Here is a 19,223-nt window from a genome sequence, read left to right as displayed (position 1 = left end):
CCTTTTGTTCATTTCCAATATGTGTGGATATAGACAGCAGAGTAATTGCACTCTTAGTTAAAAGTGATATAATTTTTTTTTTTTTGGTATCTGTAAATAGTCAAGATAACTTCAGGATTTCAATTTGGAAGAAAAACTAAGCCTTGTCACTCAGAGAAACTTAAGTCATTTTACCAATGTTGGAAAAGGCCACAAACTAGTAATTTATAAAGACTTTAAGAATATTTTATCAGTTTTAATCTTTAAGAAATTTACCTTTTAAGATGACTTGCGTATTTGAAATTTAAAACTAATTCCTTCTGGTTTCTGGGATAGAATTTTGGAGAGTAGAACAATTAGTAGTAAAATCTCCAATCTAAAAATTATTCTAAATTTAAAGTATTTTCAAATCAGAATATGAAGTAATCATATAAATTAAATAAAAACATACATCCACATTGCTACTCATTCATCCAACAAATATTTATTGTGCCCTGTGATACGCACTCTTATTATGGCTGGAGACACCGCATTGTTTAAGAAAAGCAAGGTTCTGGCCATCAAGGAACTTAGAATTTCCTTTTATAAAACACAATTCTAGAAAGCCTTTGAATTTATTGCAAACAAATGAGTCAGTGAATTTCATCTCATGGAATGACTATTTGAGTACAAGACAATTAAATATAATGGTCTTTAAAATTAATATATGTGTAATTTATCAGGACACAAATTAAGCAAAATGGAAGTCCAAATAATAATTTCAGTTTTTATATACACAAGATGGAAATTAGTTGAAAATTAGTTGTCATTTAATGACGTATGAATTAATTATGTTATTTGATTTAGTAGATTGTATATATAACTTTATGGGTAAATTTTAGGAGCAGAAATGGTCATTTTAGATAAGATCACTAAGGAAACTTTTACTAATACATAATTCTGAATATACATTTATTATGACTTATTTGTAAATAGGATCTATGTTCAACCAAAAGACATATATTTTAAATGGCTTGATACTATGATTTATTACTATAGGGAACAGAAAGTTATTTACAATAAACTTTTACTAAAATACAGGAATAATATGTGCCCATAAATATGATAGAGAAATAGCTAAATCAACAGATGCTAAATTCATAGGTAACCATGTCAGCCACTTGGCAAAACTTAACACTTGCATTTTACCTCTTATCAGCTTTATCTAATTATTCATCAGTTTCTACCAATTTCCAAATGAAGGGAAGATAGCATCAGATTTGGAGATAGTGAATGCTCATGATGATTTTTTTCATTTGAATTTTGCCCTAGTAACTTGGAAAATATTCTAAAATCAGTGACAGTATATATAATCAGCGTTTGGACAAAAATTTTGCTTAAGACAGTTCTCCAGTAAGTTGGAAAGCATTTAGTTGCCCCCTTATTTCTTACAGCATGAAAATACATGTGGTTACGTGTGCACATGCACACACACACACAATTTTTGACATAGCATTTTCCCACAATTTAATTTCAGTTTTGAACAATCTTGATGTCATCTCAAGTTGTATTTGATTTATTTGAAATTAACATGGAAGCAGGTTTTTCTAGACCTAGGAAGATTTCCTAGAAGTTGTAGAATATTTAAAACAAACAATAATGAGGAAAAAAATACATAAATTTAGAACCCCAGGGAATGAGTCCGACTTTAAAATTGTTGGGAAAATTTCCCTGCAGTTTTATTACTAAAAGTGTGAAGACATTTTAAAACATAATCATTCCAATAACAAAATACCTCTGTAATGGCATTATTTTAATATGTAAAAAGTAACTTTTATGAATCTGTGTATACATAATTGTTTGTGAATTTAATAAAATTTGCATCTTCTTGTGACTTCAAATTAATCAAAATTTTTGTGTTCAAGTTAGAAAAAAATGTCTTTTAATATATCCCTGAAGCATCAAGGTTCTGAGTTTAGTGCTCACAAGTTGAAGCAATCATTCTTAAATGTGAAAGGCTAGTATAAATAATCATAATTGTTGTTATCTAAATCTACTTTAAACTATTCTTGGCATAAATTCTTTTTCAGGAAAATGCAGTATTTCTTATTTGGTAATTTTTGAGATGTATCTTAACACTTCATTAGCTAGAAGTTACAAACTCCAATGTGTGATTGAGAATATTTTTGCATCATTATACATGACATCTTTAAGGTGTGTGACTTAAAAAAATACTAAAAATATTTGATGAAAATAACCCTATTTTCCAGGACTTTACATTATTGGCAACAAGTAAATTATTGGAACAAGTAAAACACCGCACTGTGTTAAAGATTTATCCCTGAGTCACTAAAGTAGGTCGTATTTCTTTTGTAAATGATCATGTTTGTATAGTTTCCCACACTTGTCGCTTAGTAGCAGCTACTTGCCTATTAGAATCTCTGACCAAAAGTGTCAAGGGATTTCCTTTGATTCAAACTGAATGAATATTCTTTCTCCATTAAAAATATTTCTGGAATAAAGAGGTCACCTACTTTTTTACTTTCAGAGTTCATGGCAATTGCCAGAGTGATGCACAGTTAACGTAGAACATTTATAAATTCAGTACGTTACTTACCATTTTTATTTGCTTGATAGCATCTTTTGTTATCTGTGCTTTTCAAAAATGTTCTTTATTTGAATGAGTGAAATATACTCATCCACTAAAATACTTAAGTCTGTTTAATGGCTATAGTCAGATACATAAATATCAATGCTGTACAAACATAATTGCATGTAGCCATCTTCACTGCATATGAACATTTCTTACTTAGGTAGATTCTATTCAAATACAATGTTTTCTTCCTAAACTTATGAAGAGACAAGATGATAGAGATTTGCATTCCACATTAAGCCGTCTAGGTAGTTAGCCAGCATATATACAGATATTTTATTATATGAATATCAGTGTTAATTCTAATTAAATTAAAACGTGGTAGACTTTTGTTACGTTTTCCTCACAACAGAACATACTGTATTTTCATTTTATTATAAAATATCCTTAAATAAGGGCGCCTGGATGCTGCAGTTAAGCGTCTGACCCTTGGTTCAGTTTGTGATCTCAGGATCGTGAAATGGAGCCCCAGGTTGGGCTCCCCGCCCCAGCACCCGAGTGTGCTTAAGACTCTCTCCCTCTCTTGGTTCCTCCCCCTCCACGCGTGCGCTGTCTCTGTCTCTCAAATAAAAAAATAAATCTTTAAAATAAAATAGCTTAAGTAATACTACTATTTTATTAACATATTAATTTTAGACTTTAATAGAATTGTAATACCTTCAGAAAAGCTGTATTTACCAGTGTCTTCAGGGAATTGCTCTAACTGAATTTAGTTACTGAAGAGGAAAGGAAATTAGCACAGAAATAGATTTTAACAATTACCTCTCTTCATTAGTACATTTTATGAATCTTCACATTTAAATTAATAGAGAGAACAATAATTAAAAATGGAGCTTCAAAAAAATAGATTTAATTAAGAACACTCCCACTTCTCTGATTATTACTCTTGCTTTGATTTAATAATAAAATAATTGTTATACCTCCATTTGAATGTAGCTTTATAGCTTTTAAAGAATTCCATTTGTGCCCTGTGAACTAAGGATCATAAGGCCAAAACCATACAACTATTAAGTTGTGAAGTGAAGAGAAAGCTCAGTATTTCTGATTCGTGCATGTCTAGACCAAAGAAACATTCTTTATGAATAATAAAATGATAAAGATTTTTAATAGAACAAAACATGTTAAAACCCAAAATAAGTAAGACATAATGGAAACACTATAATTCTGTTTTGTTCACTTCTCTCCAGGGGTCCCTCCAATAAACGTCAAATCATTCAAGTCACTGGATGGCAGAATGGGCAGAGAACCTAAGGACATGAGGACATGATGGTGGTGTCCTCACCAACTAATTAAGGCCCCTATTACCTTGGATAAGCCACTTAAACCTTATGGGAGTCTGTTTCCTCATCTGTAAATTTAGGTAGTTGTAGGTGGGCTGGCTGATTTCTCGTGTCCCTTTAAGAATAAAATTGTGTCTATGCGCCTTGTTGCAACATGATAAGCATATATTGGGCTAATAATGACTGACACTTCATGATGCAAAAGGCAATAACCAAATGCCATTTTTTAATTTATGATATTTGATATTTTACTGAAGCCCAGAAAACAGTGAAAAATGCTATTTCTAAATTTACTTGATTTGATGTAAAGTGAATTTTATAACCCTAGTTAGTTTTTCACTTATTGTAATTTTTTAAACCCTCAAATTACACGATAATACTCAAAATGATTACTTTTTTAACCATGCATTTAATAAGTACTTATGAGCAGCTACCATGTGCTAGGAGTTGATGTTACAGTGATAACTCAGACAGACGCCGTTCCTGATCACAAGGAACTTAGAGTAATGTAAGGTAGAATGTAGTTCATTTCACTATGATCCATTTTATGATCATATGATCAATAGTTTCAATAGTATAGTAGTGCATAAATATAGGTTGATTGTTCTAATCTTTCCTATTTCACATACCACAAGCCTCTATTCCAAGAAACAGCTGTGTTTAAAATGTATATTCATAGCTATAACTTAGGATTTGGAGTGGAAAAGACATTAGAATTTTCTGTTCTGTATTCTTGCTTTACACTGAATTATTACAATTGAGTGTATTTAATTTAACTCAATTTGAAGATCCTTTTAAGTGGTTAAAAAGTATTTTAAAGACCTATCCTTTGTAGAAATCTTTAGATGAATCTTCAATAAAAGCAAGTTTCTATAGCATTTGTAGAGAAAAAAAGAGGTCATTCTTAACAAGAGGGTTAAAAACAGAAATAAAAATTTAGATGTATGAACTTCTGCATGAATTATTGTCATCCAGTTATGGAGCACTGACTGAGCTTGGCGCTGCTATAGATGAATAAAAGCCTTTACCTTTAAGAAACAAACATGTGTTATTATCCATTTAAATAATACTTTCATAACACTTACCGCCAGCTAGTTCTGAGTGATGCCAAAACCACTACAAACCCTTGTTCTCAGTATTGTCACAAAAAGTATAACACAAATACTGAGCGATACTGAAATAGAATTGGCAAACTTGTGATGGGGTAGTATTCTCTCCACTTCACAGGTCAGAACAAAAAACACAAAACCGAGGCACAGAGTGGTTAAGTAACTTGACTAAAATCACCCCGCTAGACAGAAACAGGTAGTTAAACCCAGACAGGCTGAGTCCACAGTCCATGCTTTGAGCTATTGTGCTCCAGCATCTAGAATTTCTGCTACAGATGCCAGTGTTCACCGCTGTTGAGGTTGTGGAGTCTTCTTTCACCTCATGGTTTCAACTATAATGACTTTGTGAATTAGAGTAAATTATTGACTCTCTCTAAGCCTCAATCTTTTTGTTTTTATAAGGCATAAAAAAGTAGTACCCACCTCCCGAGATTGGTGAGATTAGATGAGTAAGTGCAGGTAAAGCGATCCTGCAAGCGCACGGCAAGCTCTCAGTGAATGTCAGCTTCTGTTGGGATTGGCATCATCTTTGTCATCACCCTCATTATGGATTCTTGTGATAATCAGTCTAGCATATGAGTGTATTATATTGGAGGGATGAGAAGAGGAGAGAGGCTTGAAAGTTTTACAGAGGTAAAATCTCAATTGAATCTAGAAAGATTAATAGAAATTAGTAGGGATAGAAACAAAAGCACACAAGTTCTACAAGATGCCCATAAACCCTTTCGTTGTGCAGTCCTAGAAAGTTTGTACAAGAGTCTACAGGACTCTACATGTCTGTCACCACCCCCCTCCCCCTTCACCAAACTTGTCATCTGACTCTTCCCTCTCAGCACTTCCCTTTCCGGTCTCCTTACTCTGCTTGAACGTACCAGGCACACATCTGCCTTAGGGCCTCTGCACTTGCTGTTTCATCTTCCTGAGATACGTTTTCCATGAGATGCATAGGTGGCTGACTCCCTCCTCACCTGATGTCGCCTATTCGGTGAATCCTTCCCTGATCACCCTACTGAAAATGGCAATCTGCGTCTGCCCCCAAACCCCACCCTCACACACATTTCTGATCCTCCTGGCCTGGTGTACTTTTTGTTGTTGCTAGCATATTTCACCTTCGATTATACTATATAATTTACCTGTTGAGGGCTTTTTGTTGTTGCTGTGTATTGTTCATCTCCTACAGATAAAATGTCAATTGCTTAAAGGCAGAAATCTTTTTTTTCCCCACAGACATACGCCAAGCACCTAGAACAGTCTGGCATATATATATACATGTTCAACGAATATTTGTTGAATGAATAAATGAGTGAAAACCTTTATGACAGGGAGTTTCATGAATTGGCCTAAAACTCTGCTCTCGTTCTGCTGAATATGAGAAAAGGAACATTTGTCCTCCCAGTCTCTGAGCCCTCTTGGGACAAAGCATCAATTTCCCATAATGGTGTATTTTTATTTTGAGCTCAGATGCCTAGTGGGCCTCCAGCAACTCCTCCTGCTATGCATATGCCTTCCTTCCGTTTGCTTTAGGAGCTCTCCCATCTATTTCAGGCATGTGCAATGTACTTCTCTACTCTTCAACACACTACAGTGCCCTCTCCTCATCACAGGATCAACAAAGTAAATAAGAATATCAGAGATATTCCTTTAATATGAGACATTGTCTCTTAGTACTTTCCAAGGCCTACCCCATATTTCATAGTTTCTTCCCTTCTTGAGCAAGGGTGCAACCCCAAGGGCATACATCAGAACTGACTCCATGAGAGAAACAGGTTAGGAGCCAGACATACTTACTTTCTTATCCCAGCTCTACTTCTTACTGACGGGGTGCCTTGTCCAGAGCCTGTTTCCTCATCTTTGAAATAAAGGTGATAACCTGAAAGGATTGTCATGAAAGTTAGTAAGTCAGTGCCTCCCTCAGTACCTGGCCTAGAATTACCCTTCAATATATCCTCTTTTCCAACAATTCAAGGAAAGTGGTAAGCGAGAAATGTTTCTCTCCTCTGCGTCAACCCTTTTTACGTCCCTCAGAAGTGAGACGTCATGGTAACAGAAGGCCCAAGGACACATAGCTGAAACCCTGAACTGGAAGGGCAACAAGGGTGAACCCAGTTTTTGGCAATAGCAAAAGAGCTGGGGGAGACAGGAGCAGCCCCAGAAGTCTGTATCCCCTGTGAAGGTGGGCTTCATACCTTGACGTGTATTTCTAGTGGGCCTGACAGCAGGGCTTGGCATGTAGGAGACACTTTGATTATCTGGCGTTAGGAAGGAATGACAGACAGTTGTCTCTTTGTTGTTGGAAGGAAGGGATATCAGGAAAGAAAAATAAGCATAAATTGTAAAGAATCAACCATTGAGAGAAAAATACACAATTATCAAGGTTAAAATGCATGTTACTTTCGATGGTTTCAATGGGATATTTTAAAATAAGTTTTAGTTTCTTGACCACAGTATTTTATATTTATTTCAAATATATAGTAGGCGAGACACATTTTAAGTCAGATAGGAATATGTAAGCTGCTGCTTAGGAAGGTAAGCTCTCCATATAAACATTTCTTTGGCAAAACACATTTCAAGTTCCAAATGTTCAGTATATATATGTATATGCTTCTGGAACATAGAGTAAATTGAGAACTTTATTCTTTGATTTGTGATCTGTAATTAGCTTTTTAAAATTCTCCATGGTTACAAAAGCACGTTTATAATAACTTTGGAAATAATTTTAATACTTGATTTAAAATGATTATGTGAAGCATATTTCACTGTGGTATTTTTCTTCTCCTCATATTTTGTGGGGGAAGAATAACAAACGACAAATCCTTGCAGCACCCTCTTTCAACTTGTAAACACAGAGGGCACGTGCCCCCTTTGTAGTCTTTCAGCACCTGAACCACTGCTGTCATCACATCCATCCTCACTACATTGCTGCCCTGGACTTGTTTACTCATTAGCAGAGGCAAAGTTGCTCAGCAGGGGTCCATACTAAATCATTCCTGCAGACAAACCTGTCTAGACTAAGGGAATCCTAGCTTCTTGTGTCTCCTGTTGGGCAACTTGTGTCTTCCACCCAGCACCACTTCTGATTTTTATTTATTATCATTTGTTTTTATTTTAAAAAGCACTGAATGACAAAACCATCTAAGTAAGATAGTTGTCATTTCTCATGTCTATTGCTTTTATCATTGTATGATATTACTGTAGCTTTATTCCTCATATATTTTGTATTTCTTTAACATTTCATCCCACAGGCACTCCAGAAAGTCTGAGAGATCTAGCATCCAAAAACAGACTAGGAAAGGCACTGCCTCTGATGCAGAAAGGTAGGCTTGGTGTTGTGCTGTGTGGCCATCTTCTATTTCAGCTGATAAATTCAGGGGTGCCTTAACTCTCATTTTACATGATCAGTTTTTAAACACAGCCTGTGATGCTTAAAGACATTCATGTAAATAGATCTCCTATATAGGAATAACCTCAAGAAACAAGAGAAGGGTAATTTGAAGGTGGCCCTTAAATCGTAGGGTTTAAGGAAAATCTCGTATATTTCTCTTAGTGATCACGCTGATCACTAAAGAGGACCAAATCTGTGCTAGGACATTAATGTTTTGTTTCTGAGATTATTTAAGTGTTATCAATGAATAAAATACTTGGAATATGCAATTATTTTGAGTGTTATTTATCTGTACAACATCATCTTTTAAATCTCTTTTCTGCAAATAGATCTAAGATTCTACTTGTATATGAAAGATATTTGTTGAGTTAATGTAAAAATTAAAGGAATTACTGACCTTTCTTTGCAATTCATCCAACTTTACAATTTTTTTAAATATTTTTAGTTGTAAGATACTAACACTTTATTTTACATAGTTGTAAAAAATACCTAATGTCCCATTAACATATTACTCATTCATCCAAAAAAGCATTGAGAACATGCAGGGGGACACAAATGTAAATGAAAGAATGCATTGAAGTCTTATAGCTATTACTATAAAGGTATGCACAAGATACAGTGAAAACATGGGGAAAAGAGTGGAGTGCAGAAAGGAGATACCTCATAAAAGGTGTCACCTGAGCGAAATCCAGATACATAAAAGTAGATGTGAAGAAAATACTCCATGAGAAAGAAAAAAATATGAGAAAACACTGAGGCTTAAAAGCTGGAGAAATCCCTAGATGTTATGTTACACATGACCTTGTGGACTATTTAACAGAATTTCAGCTTCTGTTTTATACATCCATGAGCCATTCATGGGCTTGAGACATGAGAAGCTGATGATTGGCTTTGAGTTCCAAAATTATAGATCGCTATAACATTTTGTAAGGTGGATTGAAAGATCCAAGGGCAGATGCAAGACACCACTAGGCTGTCGCAATAGCCTTGATTGAGATAAACTCTGGACAGTTCAATAATTCATTTAAAAGATATGTGCCAAGCTATGTGCTAAGTTCAAGGAATAAAATAGTGAACAACAAAAGAGGAAAGCTTCCCAAGAGATATTACTTCTGAATTGAGATCAGAAAAATAAGTAGCTATTAATTATATGAATGGGTGTGGATAAAGAGAAGATAAAACTTATTCCTAGCTAATATCTATGGAGATATTGACTGTTTAGGGAATCTAATTTACAAAGAATGAGGATTTAGAGAATTCAAAAAGTGTTGAATAGAAATTCAGTTCTACAAAGGAGCTAGGCTTTGAGAAAGGAAATGAAGAACAAAGTTCTAGTACTTCAGATAGATAGATAGATAGCCTGTAATGTATTGATTATGTTTCCACTTACATATTCTTTAATATCAGCTCAGTTAACTGCAGTTTCTTTACTAGCATTATAAATGATTTAAGTCCCTTAGACAAGTTTTTAATCATCAACCATCATTCACAGGCCCCTCTGCCTCAAAGACAGACATAATTTCAATTACTTTGACATGATTGAAAATTTTCCTCAAAGTCTTACTCTTTTTATTCCATTCAGGCTTTAATTCATTTAACAGTTACTAGTTGAGTGACTACTATGTGAGGTTTTATTTAGGATGTATCAAAGAACAAGTCTTTTTGACAATAAGATACTGTTTTTATAAAATGCTAGATGATTCTAGAATCAACTGATGGTGCTTAACTACAAATGAGTAATATTTGGGCATTTCCTCTACAGCACTGAAACTTGTCTGTAGATAAACACAAATCCTCCATCCCTCCAAAATGAATAGTAAGAATTTGATTGATTTCCAGTCTCAAATGTTTGCTGCTTAAGGACCATATTCATATTACTCATGCTTTATTTACTTTGCTAATAGGTTTTAATATCGAAAACACAAACCTTTTAAGTGTGTAGATTTGTTTGATTATAGTTAAAGCTCTCCATTGATTTGTATTAGAGTGTAAATTATATGCCTGGTTTTTAAGTGAATTGTTGAATAACTAGTTATAAAAGAATTGGCCTGGATTCTCTAGGCTTATGTTAGCTCTTATTTCTTTAGAAGATACCTTGAGTTGACATCTAACTACAGGTGAATTGAGGTTACAGTATGAATGCTTTGGACACGGATTCAAGGTCTTTGGGAAGTTAACAACATACTCAAAGGTTTCATACCACACAGTCACCCCTTGGCTTCTGGCAAAATTTGCTATTTAATGGTTATCATTTTGAAGGCCCTTTGTTGGCCTTAACAAATTTGGCCTTATGGGGAATAGTGTTGTAAGAAAATATTTTGAAAGATATGGTGACCAGGTATAGGCAGAAGACAAGCAGAACTCATGTCCAAGTTTTGTGCCTAGCATTTAAAGCAGTGCTTTTCATCCTCTTGGGGAGCTCCTTAGTAAAATTCTGACTCTTCATTCTCATATGAATTCAGCTATATGACCTGCTAGCACCATTTCTCTTTTATACTCTAGTGACTTTTCTTTTTGTGGAACCTATAATCCGCAACCTATCTAGGGGATGTTTTGTCAGGACTAGTATTTAGAATTAACCAATTCTAAAAGGAAAGCTTCCCAACAGACATGCCTTTTATGTTGTGCTGGTGCTATTGGAAAGAGAATGTGTGGGCCCGTAATGGCCATTACAAGAGGAACCATTTTGAACAGTTGACCTTAAATACCACATGCATGTTCATCTTTTAACAAGCCATTAAAAAAAAAGAATTATATTTTTAAGCTGCATTAGAAGAAATTTACTATTGCAACAATAGATATGTCTGACTAACAACCTCAGATTTTGGTGAGAAATGTGTTTTACTTAAGTTCAAGTCAAAACACTAGTCTTAGGTGAAGAGAGTAGGCATAGATTAGACTCAGTGGTAAATACTTAGATACATATTTGGAGATGGTGAACTAGCTTCAGGTATGCTTAGGTTTGAATTAGAATTTTGCTCTAGAAGCCTTATTTTTTGTTTAAAAAATTATGGGATATTTATAGATCTATAAAATGGAATAGGTATTCATTAAATGCCATTTCCCATACATGTTATACCTACAAACTCTCAGGAGACAATTCTGTTAAATCTTGTCCAACAGTTTGATATGTGGATATATATTTAGATTTTGTTTAAAAGATTAACAATATATGCAAGGATTTGCCATTTTTCCATCTTGTGATATGGAAACAAATCCTGTCTCAATGGGCAGCACAGGGAGCAATTGTTGGTGCTCAGCAGATCTGTGTGGATCCTGCCTTTACCACACGTTAGCTCTTTGTCTTTTTACAAGTCACTCTATGATCCTGTTTTTCTGTCTGTAAAATATGAATAATGATACTTCTCAGACTTGTAAGAATATCAAAAAAAGAACATACATGTGTATGTATATGTACACACGTGTCCATATATACACAGACATTCAGTGCTTGGCTCCATATTGATGCTCAGTAAAGAATAGTTGTTCCTGTCGTTTTACTTATCCCCCATGCACTCCCTGTTCCATTCTGTAATATGGTTGTTCCTCATCTCTTCCATCCTTGCATCCTTACGTTCTTAGCACATCCCATTCCATTGAAAACATCAAGGCTTGACAGCCTGGATTCTCAACATTTCACTCCTGTACCTCAGAATTTCTTGACTGATTCGCCTTTTCTCTAGTCTGAAATGAACTGCACTTGGTTCCATTATCTCTCATCTCCAAAACCTTGCTCTTTTCAAAGTTCCACATTTTCACTCTCCTCAGTTTTCCTTCCTGTAATTCAGACGTACTGCTACCCTCCTCTCTCTTCCTCAGGCAGAGTGGTTTTTGATGCCGCCCCTTTGGTCTGTGCTTTCATACTTGTAGTTCGGCTGGCAGCAGGGACTGTTTTGTATTGAGGGACTTTTAGTTCATGTCAAAGAAAAAACAGATCTAGTGCTAAATAGTGCACCTTCAGCACTATACAAGTTGTTCTCAGACCCTGCAAGCCTGTGGCTTTGGAGATGGAAACACTAAGTCATGGCGTATCGATCTGTATAATACTCACCTAGAAAGCCATTTATTTGTCTCCAGAATTGGTTTTTATATCTTTACCATTCAGTTTGGTGCCATATAAGGTCTACCTAAATTACTCATATTTCAAGTCACATTTAAGTAGTCCTTTTAGTGCTTATGAATTGTATTAAGGAATGAAGTAAGATTTTAGTGAAATTGAAATAAAATTTCTCAGTGCTAGGGTGAAAACCATTATTCACTTTTTAGACCACACTAAGAAAGTTTATTTTGAACAAGGATGGCTTGAAGTTTATTCTCATAATAATGGCTTTTAAAGAGTAATAGATAAAAACTCTTCCTTTACCAATGGAAAGGACTTGATCATGCAGTCCTTCCCATATAAATTAATTCTATAGAATTGTTTTGTGAAAAGTCAATTGAGAATGAATGAACAGTCTTAGTATGTATTGTTAGTTCTTTTTTCTTTTAACTTGGAAATTGAGACAATAGTCCAGGTTTCGGGATTTGCATTAGGGCCTGATAAAGCATTAATCCATAGGTCAAGAAGATAAAAATGCACATTTGTTAAAGTTCTAAGTTGTACTTTTTTCCCATTTTATTGTTCTGAAATAGAGGAGATACCCTGAATTAAAATAATTATAGCTGTGAAAATCATTTTATTTAAAAGAAAAATTATCAGTCTGAATACAAGTTGAATAAAATACTCAATAATTAATGTACTTCTGGTGATCAATATGTATTCTTTACTCTCACACTTCAAATCACTTGATAAGTGGGTTTACAGCATTGTTTCAAAAAGGATGAGGTATTATTTCTTTGCTTCTGTCACTGTAAAAAATAATCCATACTGGGTATTTTAAACATTCATTTTATTTAAAATATACACTGAAATGATAAAAAAAAATAAAGGCAAAAGCATGTATCTGTTTTAAGATACATATCAGTTTTTAGTTCTTAATCCTTAATTCATAAATTCGCTTCATAATAATTTTTAACCCTGTATTATGGTAACTGTCAATATATGGACAAATATCTTTTCAGACTTTTTTTTATCTTCGAAGATATGTTATTATCCATACATCAGCCATTTGTATTTAGTCAGTTCAATAATGAAACGTACTCCATCCTATTGTATCATTTTAATTTGTTGGTCTGCTTAAATTAACCTCAGAAGACATCTTCCTTTTGCAGCCTACTTGGAATAAACTTCCTATTGCTGATTAAAATTATGAACATTGTAAAAATATACACAGAGTCCTACAGAGCACTATTTCTTCTTGAAGGCAAGTGCTTGAAGTACCGCTGTATTTGTTACTGTAATCATATTTATTCATTCAATCAAGGTATCTGTATTGAGTTCTTGCTCTCTGTACAGCTGTATTCTAGGCACTAGAGATGCAGCTCAGTAAAAAACAAGAGACAGAAGTCTCTGTCCTTGTACAACTTAACAAGAGGTTTATTACATTGGAGGAATCTGGATTAGCCCTCTAAAAACCACATGGCGTGTACATTTGCAATAACTTGTCAGTTTCCTTTGAATTCCATTTCAGTGATTGCATGATGATGGGTTTCTTCTGGTTTTTAAAGTCGCTGCCTTGTAAGAGTAACCAGGTTTTCCTTGGACGAATGTGTTGGTATAAAACTTAATGTGAACCTGCTGACTGAAGATCTTTTTTGGCCCTAATGTTTTAGGGTTCTCCCACCATGCCTTTCTAGAAGGGGATACGCAGCCCTAAGAGCGACTGATCAGCCAGTCCTTAGGGGAAAACATCCCGCTCGCTCAAGGTCGAGTGAGCACTCTAGTGTCAGAACACTGTGTTCTACCCACCACCTTGCCCCCGGAGGGTCGGCGCCACCTTCTCCGCTTCTGACAAGGTCGCTATTCAGTGTCCAGCCCAGCATTCATGTTCTGCCTCCGGGTGTTGGTGTGGTGTTGTACTTTCCTGAGCACCTGATGCTTTCACTCATTATGACACCATAATTTTTAATCCTTTCTTTGTGGCACTTAAACCTCTCCCACATCTTCTATTACTTGCATCTATCTTCACTGTGCTGATAGTAGTCTATAGTTCCTGCCAGTTAGCTATCATTGAAAATGAAATTTGGCTGTGTTATGTCCTTCCATCTGTTTGTGGCATATTCATATATATATATTTTTTGATTATGTAAAATTCTTTATGAGAAATTGCCTGGAAAATTCAATGTATATTTGCTTTAAAAAGTATTAGAGAAAATTTTTTACAAAAATCTTTTGTATGTGTTTAGTAAAATCTTAGAGTGTTTGAAAGTTTTTCAGTTTAAAAAAAAAAATTGAATGCCAGCAGATGGAGGTCAGCTTACTCCTGTGCAGTAGTAATGTATCTGCACGCTTCTCAAATTTAGATTTGTAATTTCGATCCTTGGACCAGTATATTTTATAGCATGTACCCAAGGTTATTTTTTTTTAAATACCTGTCAAGGTTTTTCCTATTTAAAAATAAACAAGTGAATGGTAATTTATAAAAGTCTACAGCTAGAACTATTCTAATCACTTACAAATAATTCTAGATATTAAATATTGACTTAATAGTGACAATTTAGGCAACAGCCTTTTTAAACTAATTTTCTACATTGTTGGGATTCAGAGGCTGTAAGTAGATAGATTTGGTTCAGCACTACCCAAAATGGATAACTTAATGAAAAGCCACAGTTTCATAGTGAGTTAATCCAAAGAAGTGAGTCTGATTTTACTCAATTCAGGAATTCATTACACAGAACTATGTGTGACAGACCTTACCCTGTCTCTCTTAGTCCCTTTTTATAGTATTTCTTTTATCCATATCATCAAAAGCATTTGATTTTGTTTCCAAAGGCTGAATGAGGAGATTTATGTCTGTTTTAATAGTAACAGGAAGAGGGGAAAGGTATTTGTCAGGCCCTCTTGGAGTTTCACCATTTCATTCCCCCTTTGTTTTTTGCCCACAGAATGCACAGACAAGCAAGTCCAACCCATCCTCCTCCTGCAGACACATCCTTCAGCAATCGGAGGGGACGACAGCTCCCACAGGTGCCAGTGAGAAGCGGCAGTATAGAACAAGGTATCCAATAAAGAAAGATCATTGTCCAAAAACCTTGGATTTGAGAACCACCTCTTTTTATACACCTTTTATTAAATGAATAATACTTTAATTTATGTAGTTTGCTGAATCCTAAGATTTTGTGTCTTAGAATTTTATTCCCAGAACCACGTTATAATGGTTTATGGCATATACTCTGTTTTTGCTGAGTGAGTGAATGAATGAATTTTAGATTGTCAATTAGGAGAACGAATTGAACCCTAGAAATGCCTTTTTTCAGAGGGACCAAAAAAAGAAAATACAGTTTTTAAACTCTCAGTAAAATATGGCATTTTATGTGTTAGAAGAAGGTTTATTTAAGCTTATTTTTAAAATATTTTTAAACAAGCATTTGATCATATTGAAGTCCTTACCAGTATTTTTAATTTTAACTTACTTGCAATATCCTGGTTTTTTATACAAGTTTCATGAAGAAAGAATAACTTAGAGCACACATTTTAGTGTTTGGGTTTTTTTTTTAAACAATTCATGTTACTTACAGGTTCTCTTATTTTAAGCACATACACACTGTGTTTATTTTTCTAGAAAGAGAGTGAGAGAGACAGAGAGAGAGGAGAGTTTTGATCATGGAAATTAAATTCCCTAAACTATCTGGGCTAGATTATTTCAATACTGGGTTAAAATAGTTACTGTTTTTTTTTTCATGTGACCCAAGGTCTATCCCATTTCTTAGTAGGTGAAAAGATTTATCAGAATATGTTATCACACAAGTATTATCAGAGATCCATCCGTTAAGTAAAGTACTGAAATAATTTTTAATTTGGGGTTATAATATAAATACAGAGGACTTCTATTTAAAACATGTGTTCAAAATCATCATCCCCATAAAACAACTAAAAGGTTAACATTTTGAATATTTTTTTCGACAGTGTTGGTTGTTGCTGATGTGAAATTTTGTATTTAATTCTATACTGAGGGAGCTGCGTACATGTTTTACTTAATTGAAGTAATTTACTGAATGTATCACTTAAATGTTGTTTTACTTAATTGAAGTAATTTACTGAATGTATCACTTAAATGTATCAGAGAAATATCACAGAAATGATCTAAGAAGATAAATACATTGTTTCAAAGACTGATATGACAGAGAATATAAACAGAATACTTGGTTATAGAAAAATTAGTGTAGATTTTAAGAAATATCAGCTTACTAATAGAGGAACGCTGCTATGGTAAACTCTGGATGTGTATTATTTTTAAAAATTATACGTTTTCATGAATATGTCATGCTTCAATATTCAGGGTTGTTACAAGAGTATTCATTTAGTTAATAAGGAATCTATGATGCCATGTGAAACTCTGACTTTCTTTTCTAAAATAGCAATTAATTCATTGGAATTCTCAATTCATGTGTTTAACAAACTTTCTTTTCTCTTTTGGGAACATTTTGAGAAGATAATTCATAATTAATGTTTTTAAGACTCTAACAATAGTCCAGATGAAACTGCTTTAAATAAAACTTGGTGTTTCTTTAAATTATCCATTCATGAACTCCTGTTGCACAACTAAAAGAACCACAAATTCTGGAATTTTGCTACAAACTCAGTGGCCATATTTTGCTAAAGATCAATATCCAAAAATCATGTGTTCCTAAAATTCTTTGCATTTCCTCCAGTTGCTAAAACACTCTATAGATTCAAAAGCATATAAGGGTACTGCATGTAACTCTTATATAGTGAGATTATAGTCATATTATTTCTATAGAAATAAGAATTGCTTCTATGTAATCAGTTGGATTGTATGCTGGATTTGGGTTTTTTAAAAAGCTATGTTCTATTGTTAATATCAACATTACTGTTTATGATATTCATATTCACAGTTGTCTTTCAGAGAAATCATCAATTTGTAAGGATTGAATTGAGGTGGGAAGAAAGGAATGACTGAGGATGAAATTGATGGAGTTATTTTGAAATTTAATATAAATACACTAGTCAACACTTTTTGTTATTTGAGGTTCCTGAAATTTATGGTCTCAAGAGTCATATACATAAAACCTTTTTAAGATATGAGAACAAACGTGTTATTGTATCTAAGTGTTCTTCCATAATTAAAACAGATCTGGTTTACTTTTTGATTTTATTATGTGCTCTGGGACTTTTGGAAAATGATAATAGAGTCTGCCGTCATCATATCATGGATCTATTTCAAAATGAACAGACATGACATCTTTGTGTGTCCTAAAATATGTTTTTAAAAGTAAACTTTTCATTTGATTCCTAGACGAGCCAGAATTTAGCATGTTAAATTTATGATCGATTTCATTGTTGTTTGTAGGGTTATAGAATTATGGTTTTTTTTCTTTTGATAGCAGTTTTTAAACATTTCAATTTTCCATTAAGTTAATGCTGAGTGCAGTTCATTTGCAATTAAGCCTCTACTTCCTTCTTTCCAATCTTTTTTGTTGCTGTTGTTTTTTTATTTTTAACAAAGGGTAGTTTTACTTTTTTTTTTGAAAAAAAGAAATGAGTTGATGATAAGCAGTTGTTGGTAAGAGCAAATATTTCAAATGGTTTAGATTCCTAGATAGTGATGCAACTTCATGATGAAGTTATAAAATAATTTATTCATGCGGTTTCTGGATACAGTTATCCACTTGATTTTTTTAGGATTTGTGCCAGGATGATTAGATTATTTGACTGGATGCATGTTTTGTTTTCTTTTGTTTTCTGTAATTCAGTTTTACTACTCTGTCTTTGTACCATAGAAGCAATATGTGCTCTTTTAAAGGCAAACACATCCTTTGAAAAGACATTTTTACTTAATTTTTGAAAAAGTTTTTTAAAGTTTCTTTTAAGAATTAAGAATGCTAGCCTATTTGCTACATGGAATCTGATTACATTAAAGTATACTTAGAAGAAAAGAAGAGGAGTGATTACAACACAGATTTTGAGGATAAAGTAGCCAAAAAAGTAGCCTTACAATTTAGGTAACTAATGGTTTGTGGTAATTGGGCAAAGACTTCTAAGAAATTTCTCTGGTTATATTCCAAAGTTGTATTCCAACATAACCCTTGTGGAGAGTGAAGCTGAAAGCAACATAACTGTTTGCATAAAAATGTTGTATGGTTTTCTGAAACCAACCAAGTGATTTTTTGTGCTCAACTGGGTATCTTTTAAAGAAGTATTTAAAAATTATTTGTAAACTAACACTTGGTGTGCCAGCTGTATTTTATGGCTATGATTATATCTGCTACTTAAAACTCTGATGATACTCCCCTTCAGAAATATCTAGATAGGCCATTATTTTTCAATAAATAGAGTACAAATAAGGAGGCAGATATAAAGCTTTATGAAATGTCTAAGAATTATAATCTCCAAAGAATAATTTCACTTTGAGATATTTTAATATAATTAATCTGAGAAGGAAGAAAGGATTACTTAAATTAGGGTAATTTTTTCCTTGTGGAAAATGTTACTGAATATCTTCACAATGAAAAGAAAATGCCTACTACCTAGTAAAAACTGGAATTCCATTTTTCATAAATTACGTGAAATTTCAAATTATCTGAAATGTATAATTTTTGAAATGATAAAAATGTTTTTATGAATATTAAGGATGCTTTTTAATACACTTGCAATAAAAAGTCATAATGGATTAAAATTAGAATGTTTTAGAAAAATTGGTGCTGAACTATTTTGCAGTTCTTAAAAGGCAAGAAAAAATGCCACACAATACATTTTTCTATGCCAAACATTAATTTCCCAG

The 19,223-nt window shown here is 33.6% G+C and overlaps 1 protein-coding gene across 49 annotated transcripts in view; it reads left to right on the top strand.

Annotated features, from left to right (window-relative positions):
- Positions 1-19,223, top strand: part of RIMS1 (regulating synaptic membrane exocytosis 1) — a 490,270-nt gene that overhangs the window by 359,030 nt on the left and 112,017 nt on the right. For 17 of the 49 annotated variants that reach the window (XM_032409506.1, XM_032409505.1, XM_032409503.1 and 14 more), the window contains 3 exons: positions 8,243-8,314; positions 14,095-14,277; positions 15,367-15,479. In XM_032409506.1, coding sequence (XP_032265397.1) covers positions 8,243-8,314; positions 14,095-14,277; positions 15,367-15,479 — 368 coding nt within the window. The remainder of the gene's footprint in view (positions 1-8,242; positions 8,315-14,094; positions 14,278-15,366; positions 15,480-19,223) is intronic. The other 32 variants (XM_032409510.1, XM_032409508.1, XM_032409507.1 and 29 more) reach the window with 3 other exon arrangements.

Source organism: Phoca vitulina, unplaced genomic scaffold (assembly GCF_004348235.1).
Source record: "Phoca vitulina isolate PV1807 unplaced genomic scaffold, GSC_HSeal_1.0 scaffold11, whole genome shotgun sequence".
Classification (NCBI taxonomy): Eukaryota; Metazoa; Chordata; class Mammalia; order Carnivora; family Phocidae; genus Phoca; species Phoca vitulina.
This window is presented reverse-complemented; position numbering and strand designations above follow the sequence as displayed.